Source organism: Benincasa hispida, chromosome 2 (genome assembly GCF_027475165.1).
Source record: "Benincasa hispida cultivar pf3 chromosome 2, pf3_genome.v1.1, whole genome shotgun sequence".
Classification (NCBI taxonomy): domain Eukaryota; kingdom Viridiplantae; phylum Streptophyta; class Magnoliopsida; order Cucurbitales; family Cucurbitaceae; genus Benincasa; species Benincasa hispida.
Window position 1 is genome coordinate 63,212,472 of NC_143479.1, and position 12,154 is coordinate 63,224,625.

Genomic DNA, 12,154 nt, shown 5'->3' on the forward strand with positions numbered 1-12,154 from the left:
AAAAAAAAATCAATGATAAAAGTTTAAACTTTGAAATAAACTCCAACTGGTATAGAAAAATTGTAATGTTTTAAAATTCAAAGATTAAAAATTGATAGTTCTAAAATTTTGCTATGTTTTGTAAATATTTTGATTCATTTTTCTATATTTAAAAATAGTCTTTAAAACTAAAAGTAAGTATTTAAAAAAAATCAATGATAAAAGTTTAAACTTTGAAATAAACTCCAACTGGTATAGAAAAATTGTAATGTTTTAAAAGATTAAAAATGTAACGGACTAAATAAAAATTAAACTAAAACCGTAGGGATTATTTAAAAAAAAAAAAAAAAGTAAAATTGAAAGTCTGCAACTTTTCCATGGTTGACGAAGCCACAGCAGCGCCATTTCCATCGAACGAAAGAGATACCAAGGAGACAAAGAAGAAGAAGAATCGAACCACAGAATCAAGAATCGAAGAACAAAATCAACAACAACAAGCCGAAATTTAAACCAGATTCAATAGAAAAACGATACCAAAAGAAAATATGCATTCTTTTGGTTATCGAGCCAATGCTTTGGTCACTTTCGCCGTCACCATTCTCGTAATTATGTGCGCCATGGCCTCTTTCTCCGATAACTTCAACTCTCCCTCTCCCACCGCCAGTGTTCAGGTCCACCATTCTTTTTATTCCTTTCGGTTATTTTTTTGTTAGATCTGTGGCTCTGACGTTTAGGGTTTTGCGCTGATTTCTGGGTGATTCTGAATTTCGTAGTGCATTTTGTTTGTTCTGATTGTTTTCTGTGGGTTTTAGGTGTTGAACATCAACTGGTTTCAGAAGCAGCTTCATGGAAATGACGAGGTATATTGTTGGAAATTCGTCTTGGTTTCGTCTTATGCTCGATTTCTTTAATTGAATGCTGCAGATTGTTTCTTTTATCTGATTGTATTTGAATGTTTTTGGTTGAAGTCTATTTTGGGGTTTGATTCTTATGAATCTAGGGAAACTAATTGAGAATAACATCCGAATTTGTTTTCTTGCTAGTTACATTTTAATACGAGTATATTGATTGAAAGAATGGAAGTAGAAAAATGATAAATGCCTATTTCCTTAGTAGTTTCCTGAAATCGTTAGTCATGCGATCTTAAAGCTAAATACCACCTCCAGTTCAACATTGGAGAACTGATAGAAGATATCTGTTGTTTGCTGTTTTTTAATGGAGTATTTGGTTTGAGATGAATAAGTGAACTTTTAGATGGAGTGGGATTGGTTATCTCCATGATGGAGATTAGCTAGCTTCAGTGCTTCTTTGTGGCTGTCTGCTTTCATGGATATTTCTACTTATCTTAGGCCTTCTTCTTTAGCCCTTTTTTTCTAATACATGGTATAGATTTGTCATTTCGGTCCTTCTGTGGTTGGCTTTTCCTTTTCTAGGTGCTTTTGTCTTATAAGTAGAGTCTTGCTTGAGCAAAAGTTAGCTTAGCTCGAGGGTAATTGGCATGGTCTTTTCCTCCGTAGAGGTCTGAGGTTCCATCCCCAAACCCCTGCAGTTGTTGTACTCCAAAGTAGAGTCTTGCTCCAAAAAGATAGAAAAACAGAGAGAGAAAAAGGATTTATATAGAGGTTTCTATTAACCAACTAGATCATGAAATATTCGTAGGGGTTTCTAATATCTATTAACCATCTTCAAATTGCTTCAAGTTTTGAGAAGTTTCAAATTTGTTCTTTTCCTCTTGCTCTGTAATCAGCTTTGGTCATAAAAACTGTGAAAATGGTGATATACTCTTGAATGGGAGCACTCATTTAAAACTTTAACTCAGGAAACATTCTGTAGAGGATACATTTAAAGAGGCCACTAGGCAGCTCATATTACTGAATAGACGCTACCATGATCATGGTGTTAGTGCAATGTGATTCTTGGGATTATTAGACGTGTATCGCTTTCGCTTAATATTCTAGCTTTGAGTTAACAATAGTTGAGCCAGGAAAGGCATTTCAAGTTGGTATCAAGAATCAAATAGTTGTTCAGTTACCTCCAAACTCATGCAATAATAGTCATGTTGATGATTTGGTTTTCAGATGTTAATTGCATTATTAACGATGATAGTGATTCATCACAATGGTGTTAATATTTATTATAGCCTTATACTTTACAGTCTGAACTGAAAACCATTAATTATGCAGGTCAGCATGACCTTAAATATCTCGGTGGACTTGCAGTCACTATTTACATGGAACACAAAGCAGGTTTGGCAACAACCTATTTGATAAGTACCCTATTTTCTTTTTGAGTTTTGTGGCATTTTGATGGCTTTTGAGATATTTGAATACTGGAGCTTGAGTTATTGTACTGAGGATCCAACTTTAGATCTATGGCTTTTGCTACTTTTCATTGATTTTTGAATATGGACTTGAACACCAGTCAGCACATGATGTTGTAATCTGTACTCTGTTTTGTTTAATATACTATACTAGTTATTTCAACTTCAGTTTTCTCATCTTGATTCCGGTTTTGACTGTCTGAAATGATTGGGCTTATTAGATCTTAACACAAGTTTACAGGTTTTTGTTTTTGTAGCTGCTGAGTATGAAACTCCTAAGAATTCCTTGAACCAGGTAACCTCCATTGATACATCTTCTAGATTTCTAATCCTGCTGCTTATCTTATCTTATTCCGTTGTAATGACGTTGTCTTTCAGATCTCGCTTTGGGATGGTATAATACCTTCCAAAGATAATGCCAAATTTACGATTCACACTTCAAACAAGTACCGTTTCATCGATCAGGTGAGCTAGCTACATTCCATAATTCTTTCAACAATTTGAGATGAATTTACCTTTTTCATCTATATGAACTTCATGTTGTTATATGTGTTTCTATTATGTAGGGAAGCAATCTCAGAGGTAAAGAATTCAACTTGACGCTGCATTGGCATGTAATGCCAAAAACCGGTAAAATGTTCGCTGATAAGATAGTGATGTCTGGGTATCGCTTACCGGAGGACTATCGATGAAGATGCCTTGATATGGTATTTAAAAACTTACTTTTCCATATATGAGAATACAGAAAATTCAGTTCAGCTGAGTTAGAAATTTACAGACAGGAGAAAAGTTGCATGTATGAAACAAATAGAAAGTGAGTTTTGCTTGGAGTTTTTGATTCATTCTTCTCTCATTTGCATTTTCTCTCTCCCTATTAACTTTGGCTTAGCCCTTGAGTTTGATGCATTTGAAATTCAGTAGAGCTGGTATAACATGACTAAGGGGCTGTTTGGGACGCTGAGATGATATAAGATGTGGAAAGTTCTGATGTTTGGAGAGTTCTGAATCGAGTATGAACGATCAAGTATGATTGATTATGTTCAAGCACTGAGATGATATACGATACACGGAAGAAAAATGACGATGAGATACGAAATACGTTTCGAAAATGGGCCCACAAACCATTAAAATCGGTGAGATAGGATAATAGGACTCCAAACACTGAGATGATATAGGATGTGAGAATATACCCTTTCATGTTAGGCCTCCAAAAGGCCCCTAACACTTTTATATAGTCATGAAATATATATTTTTATAATTTTTTTTTTTTGTAGGTTACCTTGGTCTACTATGTAAACGAGGACAAAAGGAAAACTACTTTTTTTTCTCTCAAGTTTTTAGTATAAGATGTGTGAGATTTTAATAATAAGTTAAAAAGGTCTTTTGAAGTTGTTGGGAGTAATTTTTATTATTTTAAATGCTAACCGTGCATTTTTAAAGGTTAAAATGTAACTTGGCTTTATTTTGTTTCAATCTTTATAGTACTTCTTTGAACTTTTGATTTCAAGGAAATGAGTACAACACAGGTTGCGGGTTATAAATGTGGAGATGGAAGGAGAGGTGGAGAAGAGGGATGTGTGGTAGTTTTTTTTATTTTTAATTTAAAATGTCATGTTGACATTTAAAATAATGAAAATTATTTGAAACAAGAGTTAAGAGACATTACATTGGAGAACTTTAGAGATTGAACATATTATTGAAAATTTGAAGACTGAAAAAGGAATTCTCTAAAAAAATGAAAATATAAGGTAGTTTAGCTAACTTTAATTTGGTAGCTCAATTAATTTAAACCTATTTCTATTCATGATAAAAAAAATTGTACTTCAACCTCGAGATTAGATGTTTGATTCTTTTATCTTATAAATTCTAAAAACAAATGATTGATTTCTAGAATGTAAACTTGTACACTTGTACTATTGAATTTGGAGTTAGAAGATTGATTTTTTCACTCCACATTATAAAATAAAGTCTCACTGGAATTTCAATCAGTATCTTTATCAATCGATCATGTTTCCATATAAATTAGTTGAATATTCACTTTCACTAACAAAATCAAAAGTAGTCAAAGGTGGAGAGTTTTTATCCACATTAAGTGCATCAAAGTCGTCAGAGAGTAATCAACTTCACCAGGACATTCTCAACTATTGTATAGGTCAAACACATAAATGATCAACGAACTGTATCACAATATTAGTCTCATGCAAGTCTCTTGGTAAATAAAATATGACTTTCACCTTTATTGAGGCTCCTATGTCTAATATTGGGTGCTTGCATTCTTTTATCAATGACACAATACAAGTAAAACATACATGGGCCTTTGCATTTTCCTGGAATTCCTTGAAAAGATGGTTGGCACATTCTCACTTACCATTGTGTTCTCTTTTTCTTTTATCTTCCCTTTCTTATTGTACCACTTTTTCAGAAACTTGACGAATTTGGAAAGTTTCTTAATCACATTGAGAATGAGATGCTTACCTCCACCTTGTTAAATGTCTCTGGGTGCTCTTTGACATGCTTGTCCTCCTTGGGTTTAGATAGCCTGCTAGGAAAATGAGCTGTAGGAGCAAACGAATTGAGAGATAAAAATGGATCAAATTTTACCCTGCGTTGTGTTTTATGACAAGGTTGTGCTCATTTCTTTACTTTTTTTTGTTCCTTTTCTACATGTGAAGTTGATCTTGAGGGGATTTTGATTCATTTTTTAACATGAGAGACTAATAATATTCTTTACTCTTGGATTCACACCTCTGGTTAGTATTAGCAGTAAGATTGGATCGAATCACATGGAATCTTTGTTTAATTTCTCTAAGCTAAATTTATCTATGGGAAATAGTTGGGGGGAGTGGAATTAGATTGACAACGAGAGAAAGAGAGAGATGGCAAGAGATTAGCTCGCTGATTAAGAGGTGGTTGGCTACTTATGGATTCATTCGTTGATTTATCACAAGATTTAAGATTATCTAATTTATAACTCAATCGACTGATCTAGAAATGTTAGATAGACTCCCCTAATACAATTAATCAGATATAGACAACCTTATTAATTCTAAACTAACAAACAAGCTGGGCACAATAGTCTTTCATACTTGTTGAGGCTGCATTAAGCCTAGAGATTGATCGGGATGACTAATTAAATTGGTCAAATTCAATTTTATCACTTTTTATATTCCTTGGTTTGTTATGAACAATATGATGAAATATATTAACATCATGATTTGGACAAAGCCCTAAATTCAACCTATTATTACATGCCTCCGTTAGAATTACGAATAATTCTAATATACATAGCGTAGTTGAAATAGACATGCAAGCGTGCAATTAAGGTGTCAATTTAATCTACTTGCGTGCTCATTCTAGAAATTAAAGTGAGGAAAAGAAAACATGCAAATCAGAAAAACCCATGAAAAATTCATCAAAATCTTACATAATCCATGAATACAAGCCCAACGAACCTTAAAATCATCGTTTTGGGCCTAGCTGGTCATCGAAACTTGAAGTTCGATGCTAAAAACATTCATTACAGAGAAAAAAACAAATAAACCTAAGTTTTGACCAAGTCAGTGAAACCAAACCTAAGAACTTAAAAACTCTCCATATAAATTTAGAAAATGAAAGAGATGCTTTTATAGAAATTACAAGAGTGTTGTGATGCTTGCATAGTTTTCTCAAGCATTCTATAACATTGCCCAATGCTATCAAAATGTTTTTTTTAGAGTGTAGCGATGTTTGCCTTTTGTATTGCAATGTCGCGAAGAGAGTATGTTATGTTTGGACCAGAAGAATTTTCGCAATTTTCTTCGGTTTACTAAAAAAATACTCAAAATTAACTTTGAATGGCTAGTAACGCTTGAAAATATGCGTTATGCTCAATTTGTTACAAGTATAAACATTTAAACACATTCATCAATCTAACCCAACAAGATTAGAGGACTCATTTGAGGAGGTATCAAATAAATTGGATCCTTTATTATGTCAATCTAGATAGGTGTCATCTATTGGTTCACTCAAAGTCGTGTAGGTAAGCTTTGTTATAGACAGTTAATTAGATCAGAGTGTTTCTCCAGAATTTGGGTGTCATCTATTGGTTCACCCACTCTTCAGAAAACGCGTCGACAATCGGATCTTTTCACCGACGCTGGGTTCTTACTTCGATTCTGTAGCAGCCTCAGGCACCCATTAAACTCTTCAATCGATCCACAAATCCCATCTTCTAAATGCTTTGTTCTTGCCATTGATTGAACCATTAGTTTTACTCACACCCAAATTCTGATTTCCAGATTCAGTCGCAGAGAGATGCTTTGATTTGATTTGTTTTTTTGGGAATGGCATGGCATTCTCTATTTCCTTCCTCAAATCCTCTGCTCTCTTTCTTACCATTCTCTCTATTTTCATCTTCTTCATCCTCTTCACTCCCAATCGCTCGCCGGAATCCGCATCCAGAAGGTCCCTCATCGCCGCTGGCGATTCCAATTCCAGTGTTTCTTCGATCCCATCTTGTTCCTCTGCTGAATCTCACTCTGATGGCCTCGTTAACTACTTGTATTTCCATTTCTGCGTCTTTGATCAAAACCCATCTCTCTCTGTCCCTTTTCTCATTCTCTTTCTTCTCCTCCACTTCTATATCCTCATCAAAACTGCTCAAGATCACTTCTCCATTGTCACTTCCAAGCTCGCTTTTCACCTCAACTTGTCTCCGAGTATGGCCGCCGTGACGCTCTTGGCTTTGGGCAATGGCGCTCCTGATGTGTTTGCATCTGTTGCGGCGGTTCGTGGTGGCCAGTATCGAACTGGGTTCGGTGCAATTCTTTCTGCGGGCACGTTTGTTTCGGCTTTTGTGGTTGGATTTGTTGCCATTTATGCTGCTCCGTTTTCGGTGAACCCGGCTCAGTTTGTGAGGGATGTGCTGTTCTATTTGACTGCAGCATTGTTCTTGTTCTATGTGTATCTTAGTGCAGAGATTTTCTTGTGGCAAGCTGTTGGGTTTGTTGGGTTCTATCTGTTCTTTGTTGGATTGGTGTTTTGGATGGATTTGAGAATGGGAAGTGGGAAACCTAAGAGTGGGGCTGATATGGGAGTGAATAGAGAAGCTGAGGTCTACCATGGTGAGTTGCCTCAAGACTGTGAGATCGGAGAAAGCTACAGAAATGTGGATGAAGGAAAAACTAATTCTGGATTTTGGGAAGCTCTTCGAATGGTAAGTTTCTTTCCTTTTACCAGATTCTAATTTGAAGTGCATTTGATTTGATTAAATGGGGAATCATCAATTTTGCTATGATACAATTAAATATGAGGGCAATTGGAAGTGATATTAGATGGTTTAGTGTGTTTTTGTGATTGAAAGTGACATAATGGAAATGGTTGTTTCAAGACCTCTTTTTATGTTCTTTAATAGAACTTGTTAGATGGTTGATTTGTTTGGTATTTGATTGATTAATCAATTTGCTTTAATGTTTCAACAGATTAGTCAGGTTGCTTAGAGTTTTTTGATAGATTGTGGGAGGATAATGTGTTTATAGAGGTTCTCCCATTGGTCCGCTTGACCATACAACATTTGGATACCAAGTAAATTTGTAGGATGTAAACCTTAGGTAGGTAGTCACCATGGATCGAACCTATTTTCTCTAAGTTTTTTTTTAGTAAACTCATAACCTTTTTCAACCACTAGGCCAACTCAAGATGGTTGAGCCCATATATTTTAAGTTTTTTAGCAAAGAATATTGTGTGCTTTTAGGTATAGTGTAGATGGCTACCAAAATGACCTGCAGGTTGATCTTTGTAGAAATGAGATAATGAAGCCAAATTTTTGTTGTTTACTTGTTGAAATAAAAGTTTGCTCTGAAACCCAACGTAAAAGAGATCTGAAAATTATCCTTTGAGTTTTGGTGCAAACTTCATGAATTGTCTTCTAGTATCTTTCCACATTGTCTATGTTTTTTTTTTCTTAATTTTTTTTAAACATTTCAGATGTTATTGATAATGAACCGATATATATAGAATTTTATTGTTTCAAAATAATTTTGTTTTTTGGTTCATAAGAAGATGGTTGGAAGGTTAGGAGATTACTAGAATCTATCTACTTTGTCGAGAAGTTTTCTGATGTTTGTTGCGAGAAACTACCTAGTCATTGGTTTTGTAGTTTAATTGTTTGTTTGTGCTCTGTTCTTGATTTTCCTTGGAAGGTTTGAAGTCGCCATTGGTTTTCGGTGTTTACAGCTTCAACATTGGTTGCAAGCTCTCCAAGTATTTCAAATATTGATATTTTGCAAGTTCTTTGTTCTTCAAAATGTTTATCTTCTTGGATAATCTCCTGGGCTCCGTTTGGTAATCATTTAATTTTTTTGTTTTCTGTTTTTTAAAATTAAACCTATAGACACTACCATCTCCAAATTTCTTCTTTTGTTATCTATATTTTTACCAATGATTTAAAAAAACCATGCCAAAATTTGAAAACTAAAATAACGTAGCTTTTAAAAACTTGTTTTGTTTTTAGAATTTAGCTAAGAATTTAACTATTGTACTTAAGAAAGACGCATATCGTTGTAAAAAATGGAGAGGAAGTAGGCTTAATTTTCAAAAACAAAATGGTTACGAAATGGGTCTTTATGTTTTATTTTCTGTTTTTGTATTTTTTTTTTTTTTAACTTCCTGAGTTTATATCCTTTGAACAGTTATTGCTTTTCTTTATATGGATGAGAAGTTTCCTGTTCCAAAGAACTTTTGCACCGGGTTTCGCTGCTAATATTTGCATTCTTTTCTTTTGCATGTTTAGATCCCAAAAGCATGGGAAGCTCCTGTCTCGTTTCTTCTGAAACTCATCATTCCCCAACCTGCACCTTCCGAATGGAGCAGATTCTTTACATCGGCGAATATTTCTCTCTGTCCCGTTGCTCTTCTATATGCCTGTAACTCATTCATGTCGTTTAACCATCCCATTGCTTTCCTCTTATCGAATATGCATTTACCTCTTTGGTTCGTAGTACTCTTTGCAAGCTCCTCTCTTGCAATTCTGCACTTTGTTATGGAAACTGAGCCCCCAAAAATTGAGCAAGTCCCTGTTGTGCTTGCAGCATTTGTCATGAGTGTATTTTGGATTTCGACCACTGCCGGGGAGCTGCTGAACTGTCTTGCAGCTCTTGGGGTGCTTCTCAAACTCCCACCAGCTCTACTTGGGCTTACTGTGCTTGCCTGGGGAAATTCAGTTGGGGATCTTGTGGCCGATGTTGCGCTTGCAAAAGCAGGCCAACCGTTGCTTGCTATGGCTGGATGCTTTGCAGGGCCAATGTTTAACATGCTTGTGGGGCTTGGAACAGCTTTAGTTATACAAACAGCTAACAGTTATCCAGAGGCCTATCAGCTTCAATTTCATATCGGAATCGTCATTGCATTCGTATTCCTACTTTTTAGCCTGATGGGTTCCCTACTTGTAATTATTTGGTGCAGATTTCGGGTGCCTCGATTTTGGGGATTCTGCCTTGTGCTGCTGTACATTGTTTTCATGGTTGCCAGTTTACTGATGGCCAAGTTTTCTCCATGATTAAATATCCTTCTAAACTGAAGTATAAGACCAAGAAACTCCAATGTAATGCCAGTGAAGCAGCGTTCGGACAGCAACCGAGAATAGTAGTCGCTACTCGTCGGTTTAACTGGGCAGTCTAGACATAAAGCCATCTTATTTCCCTCTCTGCTCAACAACCTGAAGGCACTTTTAAGTAGGCAAATGTAGATATTTCAATTCATTGACTGAAATTTGGAGAAAATGAAAAATAAGAAATCTTTATGTAGCATCATCATATTTATCTCATAATGTACATAGCCATCTCCTCTTCGACATGTCGGTCGTCATGCCCGAGTTAAGTGGTTCTTTTATACTAAATTACTGTGATGTTTCTTACAGGTTGGCATAGTTGTTGGCTTGGAATCTGCCATGATAATGGAGGGAAGCACTTTCACTAAGACAAATTTTAAAGTTGTTGAAAAGAGAAGTGACAACGGAAGCTTCATTTCAGAGTTGGGTTTGTGCTGAAAATTGAATCAGGAAGTTGAACTCACAGCTGATGAAGATTGTTCATATCTTTCTTGTTCAGATGCAGCGAAGCGATGTTTGAAATTTGGTTATTCAGTAAAATTTAGGACTCCTTTGGTAACATTGTTGTTTATTAATCTTCTGGTGCATATTTGTTTATTTGTTTATTTTCTCAAAAGAAACAAGTGTGGAAAAAAAATAATTCTGAGGTTTGATAATTAGTTGAGAACAATGAAAAATGCTTTTCAACTGACTGAACCGTGAGATTAATTATGTCTAGTTAATTGATCTTTTTTAAAATACTTAAAAAGCATTTTTTTTAATAACCACTTCAAATTGTTCCTTGAAGCACTGAATTAGTGCGGCTACCTAATGGAGAAGTGGTCACGTAAAAACACTTTTCTTGAAAGTTTAAGATGTATTCAAGTGTTAGAATTTAAAAAATTAAATTATTTTGAAAAAAAAATTGTAGTGTTTGACAATAAATCAAAATAGCTTTTTAAATGTATTTTGATCCGTTTTTATTAAAAGTGTTTAAATAAAAATGATTTTTTTAAAAAATATTTTTTTCTTAAGTTAATCCAAACGGGTTCTTAAGGTTAAAATAAAATTTTGATGAGGTATTTTAAGGTTTGTTCAATATTAGTCCCTCCAAATTAATTTTGATAGAAATTAGCTAAATAATAATTGTGGGTATGTTTTTAAAATTTATGGTGAAAATGGTAATAAATAATAAAAAGTTTTTGAAAAAATCAACAATAAGTTGTGGAGATTAAGTTTAAGATTTATTGAAACTACATAGACTAAAACTGGATTTAAGAGTGGATTAAAATTGAAAAAACTTCAAAATATATTGACTAAAATGATATTTTTAACCATTTTTTAAAATTTGTCTATAGTATATAATTCTTTAATATTTACCAAACGACACTCAAATAGTTACATGGCCTTCATTTTTGGGAAAATTGTCAAAAATGGAAAAATATGCAAAATGTTTACATACTATAGCAAAAAAAATGGACCAACGAAAAGTAGCTTTCAATTTTTTAAAAAGTCCAAAACTACCCCTATACATATTTGAATTTTGTGCGCGTATGATAGTCGATTTCTTCCTTCTTCGTCAATTTCATTCTTCTTCATCGTTGTCTCCATCGACTTCATCATTTTTTTTATCTCAGCAACTCCTACTTCATCTTCAATCCAAAGGTACGCTTCTTCACAAAATTTTACGCCAAATTTATATATTCCTTATTCTATTTTTCTTATTTTTCTTTTCTTTCTTCTACAAAGCATCACCTTTTAGTTTCGTCTTCATCAATGTCTATCTCTTTTTTTTTTTTTTTTTTTGAATTGTATTGATATGTCTATCACAATTGTTGATGGTTTTCTTTGAAATCGAGTCCTACTTTATCAAAACTTTATCTTTGTCTATCACTGATAGGCAGAGATAGAATTCTAACCCTGACTATCACAGATAGAAAGAGATAGACGCCTATTTTTGTCTATTTCTTTGATTTGTCCCTATTTTTTTAATTGAATTCACTACTTTGTATTGTATGAAAGACTTCTAGCAGTGGTAGATAAACAATGATAGATCATATTTCTGTCTATTACTCATCATTATGATTTTTTCTTTTAGTGATAAGCAGAGATGGAACTCTATCTTTGTCTATCTCTTTGTTTTGTCCCTATTTTGTTTTGAATTGAATTCACTACTTTGTATTGTATTGTATCAATGAGATAGAACTATTCACTGATAGACAACAATATATTACTATCTTTATTTATCACTCATCATTGTGATTGGGTTTATCGGTGATAGATAAAGATAG

The 12,154-nt window shown here is 34.1% G+C and overlaps 2 protein-coding genes across 4 annotated transcripts; both read left to right on the forward strand.

Annotated features, from left to right (window-relative positions):
• The first annotated feature begins 269 nt into the window (after window positions 1–269).
• Window positions 270–3,141, forward strand: LOC120070765 (signal peptidase complex subunit 3B-like). The gene is made up of 6 exons (XM_039022647.2): window positions 270–650; window positions 792–839; window positions 2,163–2,225; window positions 2,541–2,594; window positions 2,678–2,764; window positions 2,866–3,141. The coding sequence occupies exons 1-6, from the start codon at window positions 525–527 to the stop codon at window positions 2,989–2,991; spliced, it is 504 nt and encodes a 167-aa protein (XP_038878575.1). The 5' UTR covers window positions 270–524; the 3' UTR covers window positions 2,992–3,141.
• A 3,036-nt stretch (window positions 3,142–6,177) lies between these two features.
• CAX11 (cation exchanger 11) lies at window positions 6,178–10,575 on the forward strand. Of its 3 annotated transcripts, none has more exons than XR_005480219.2 (3): window positions 6,279–7,493; window positions 9,069–10,008; window positions 10,194–10,575. XR_005480219.2 is itself a non-coding variant. In XM_039023585.2 (2 exons), the coding sequence occupies exons 1-2, from the start codon at window positions 6,627–6,629 to the stop codon at window positions 9,831–9,833; spliced, it is 1,632 nt and encodes a 543-aa protein (XP_038879513.1). In that variant the 5' UTR covers window positions 6,178–6,626; the 3' UTR covers window positions 9,834–10,575. The 3 variants fall into 3 exon arrangements, 1 of the variants encoding a protein (XP_038879513.1); XR_005480220.2 differs by having other exon boundaries at window positions 6,297–7,493; window positions 9,069–10,018; XM_039023585.2 differs by having other exon boundaries at window positions 6,178–7,493; window positions 9,069–10,575.
• Window positions 10,576–12,154: the final 1,579 nt, after the last annotated feature.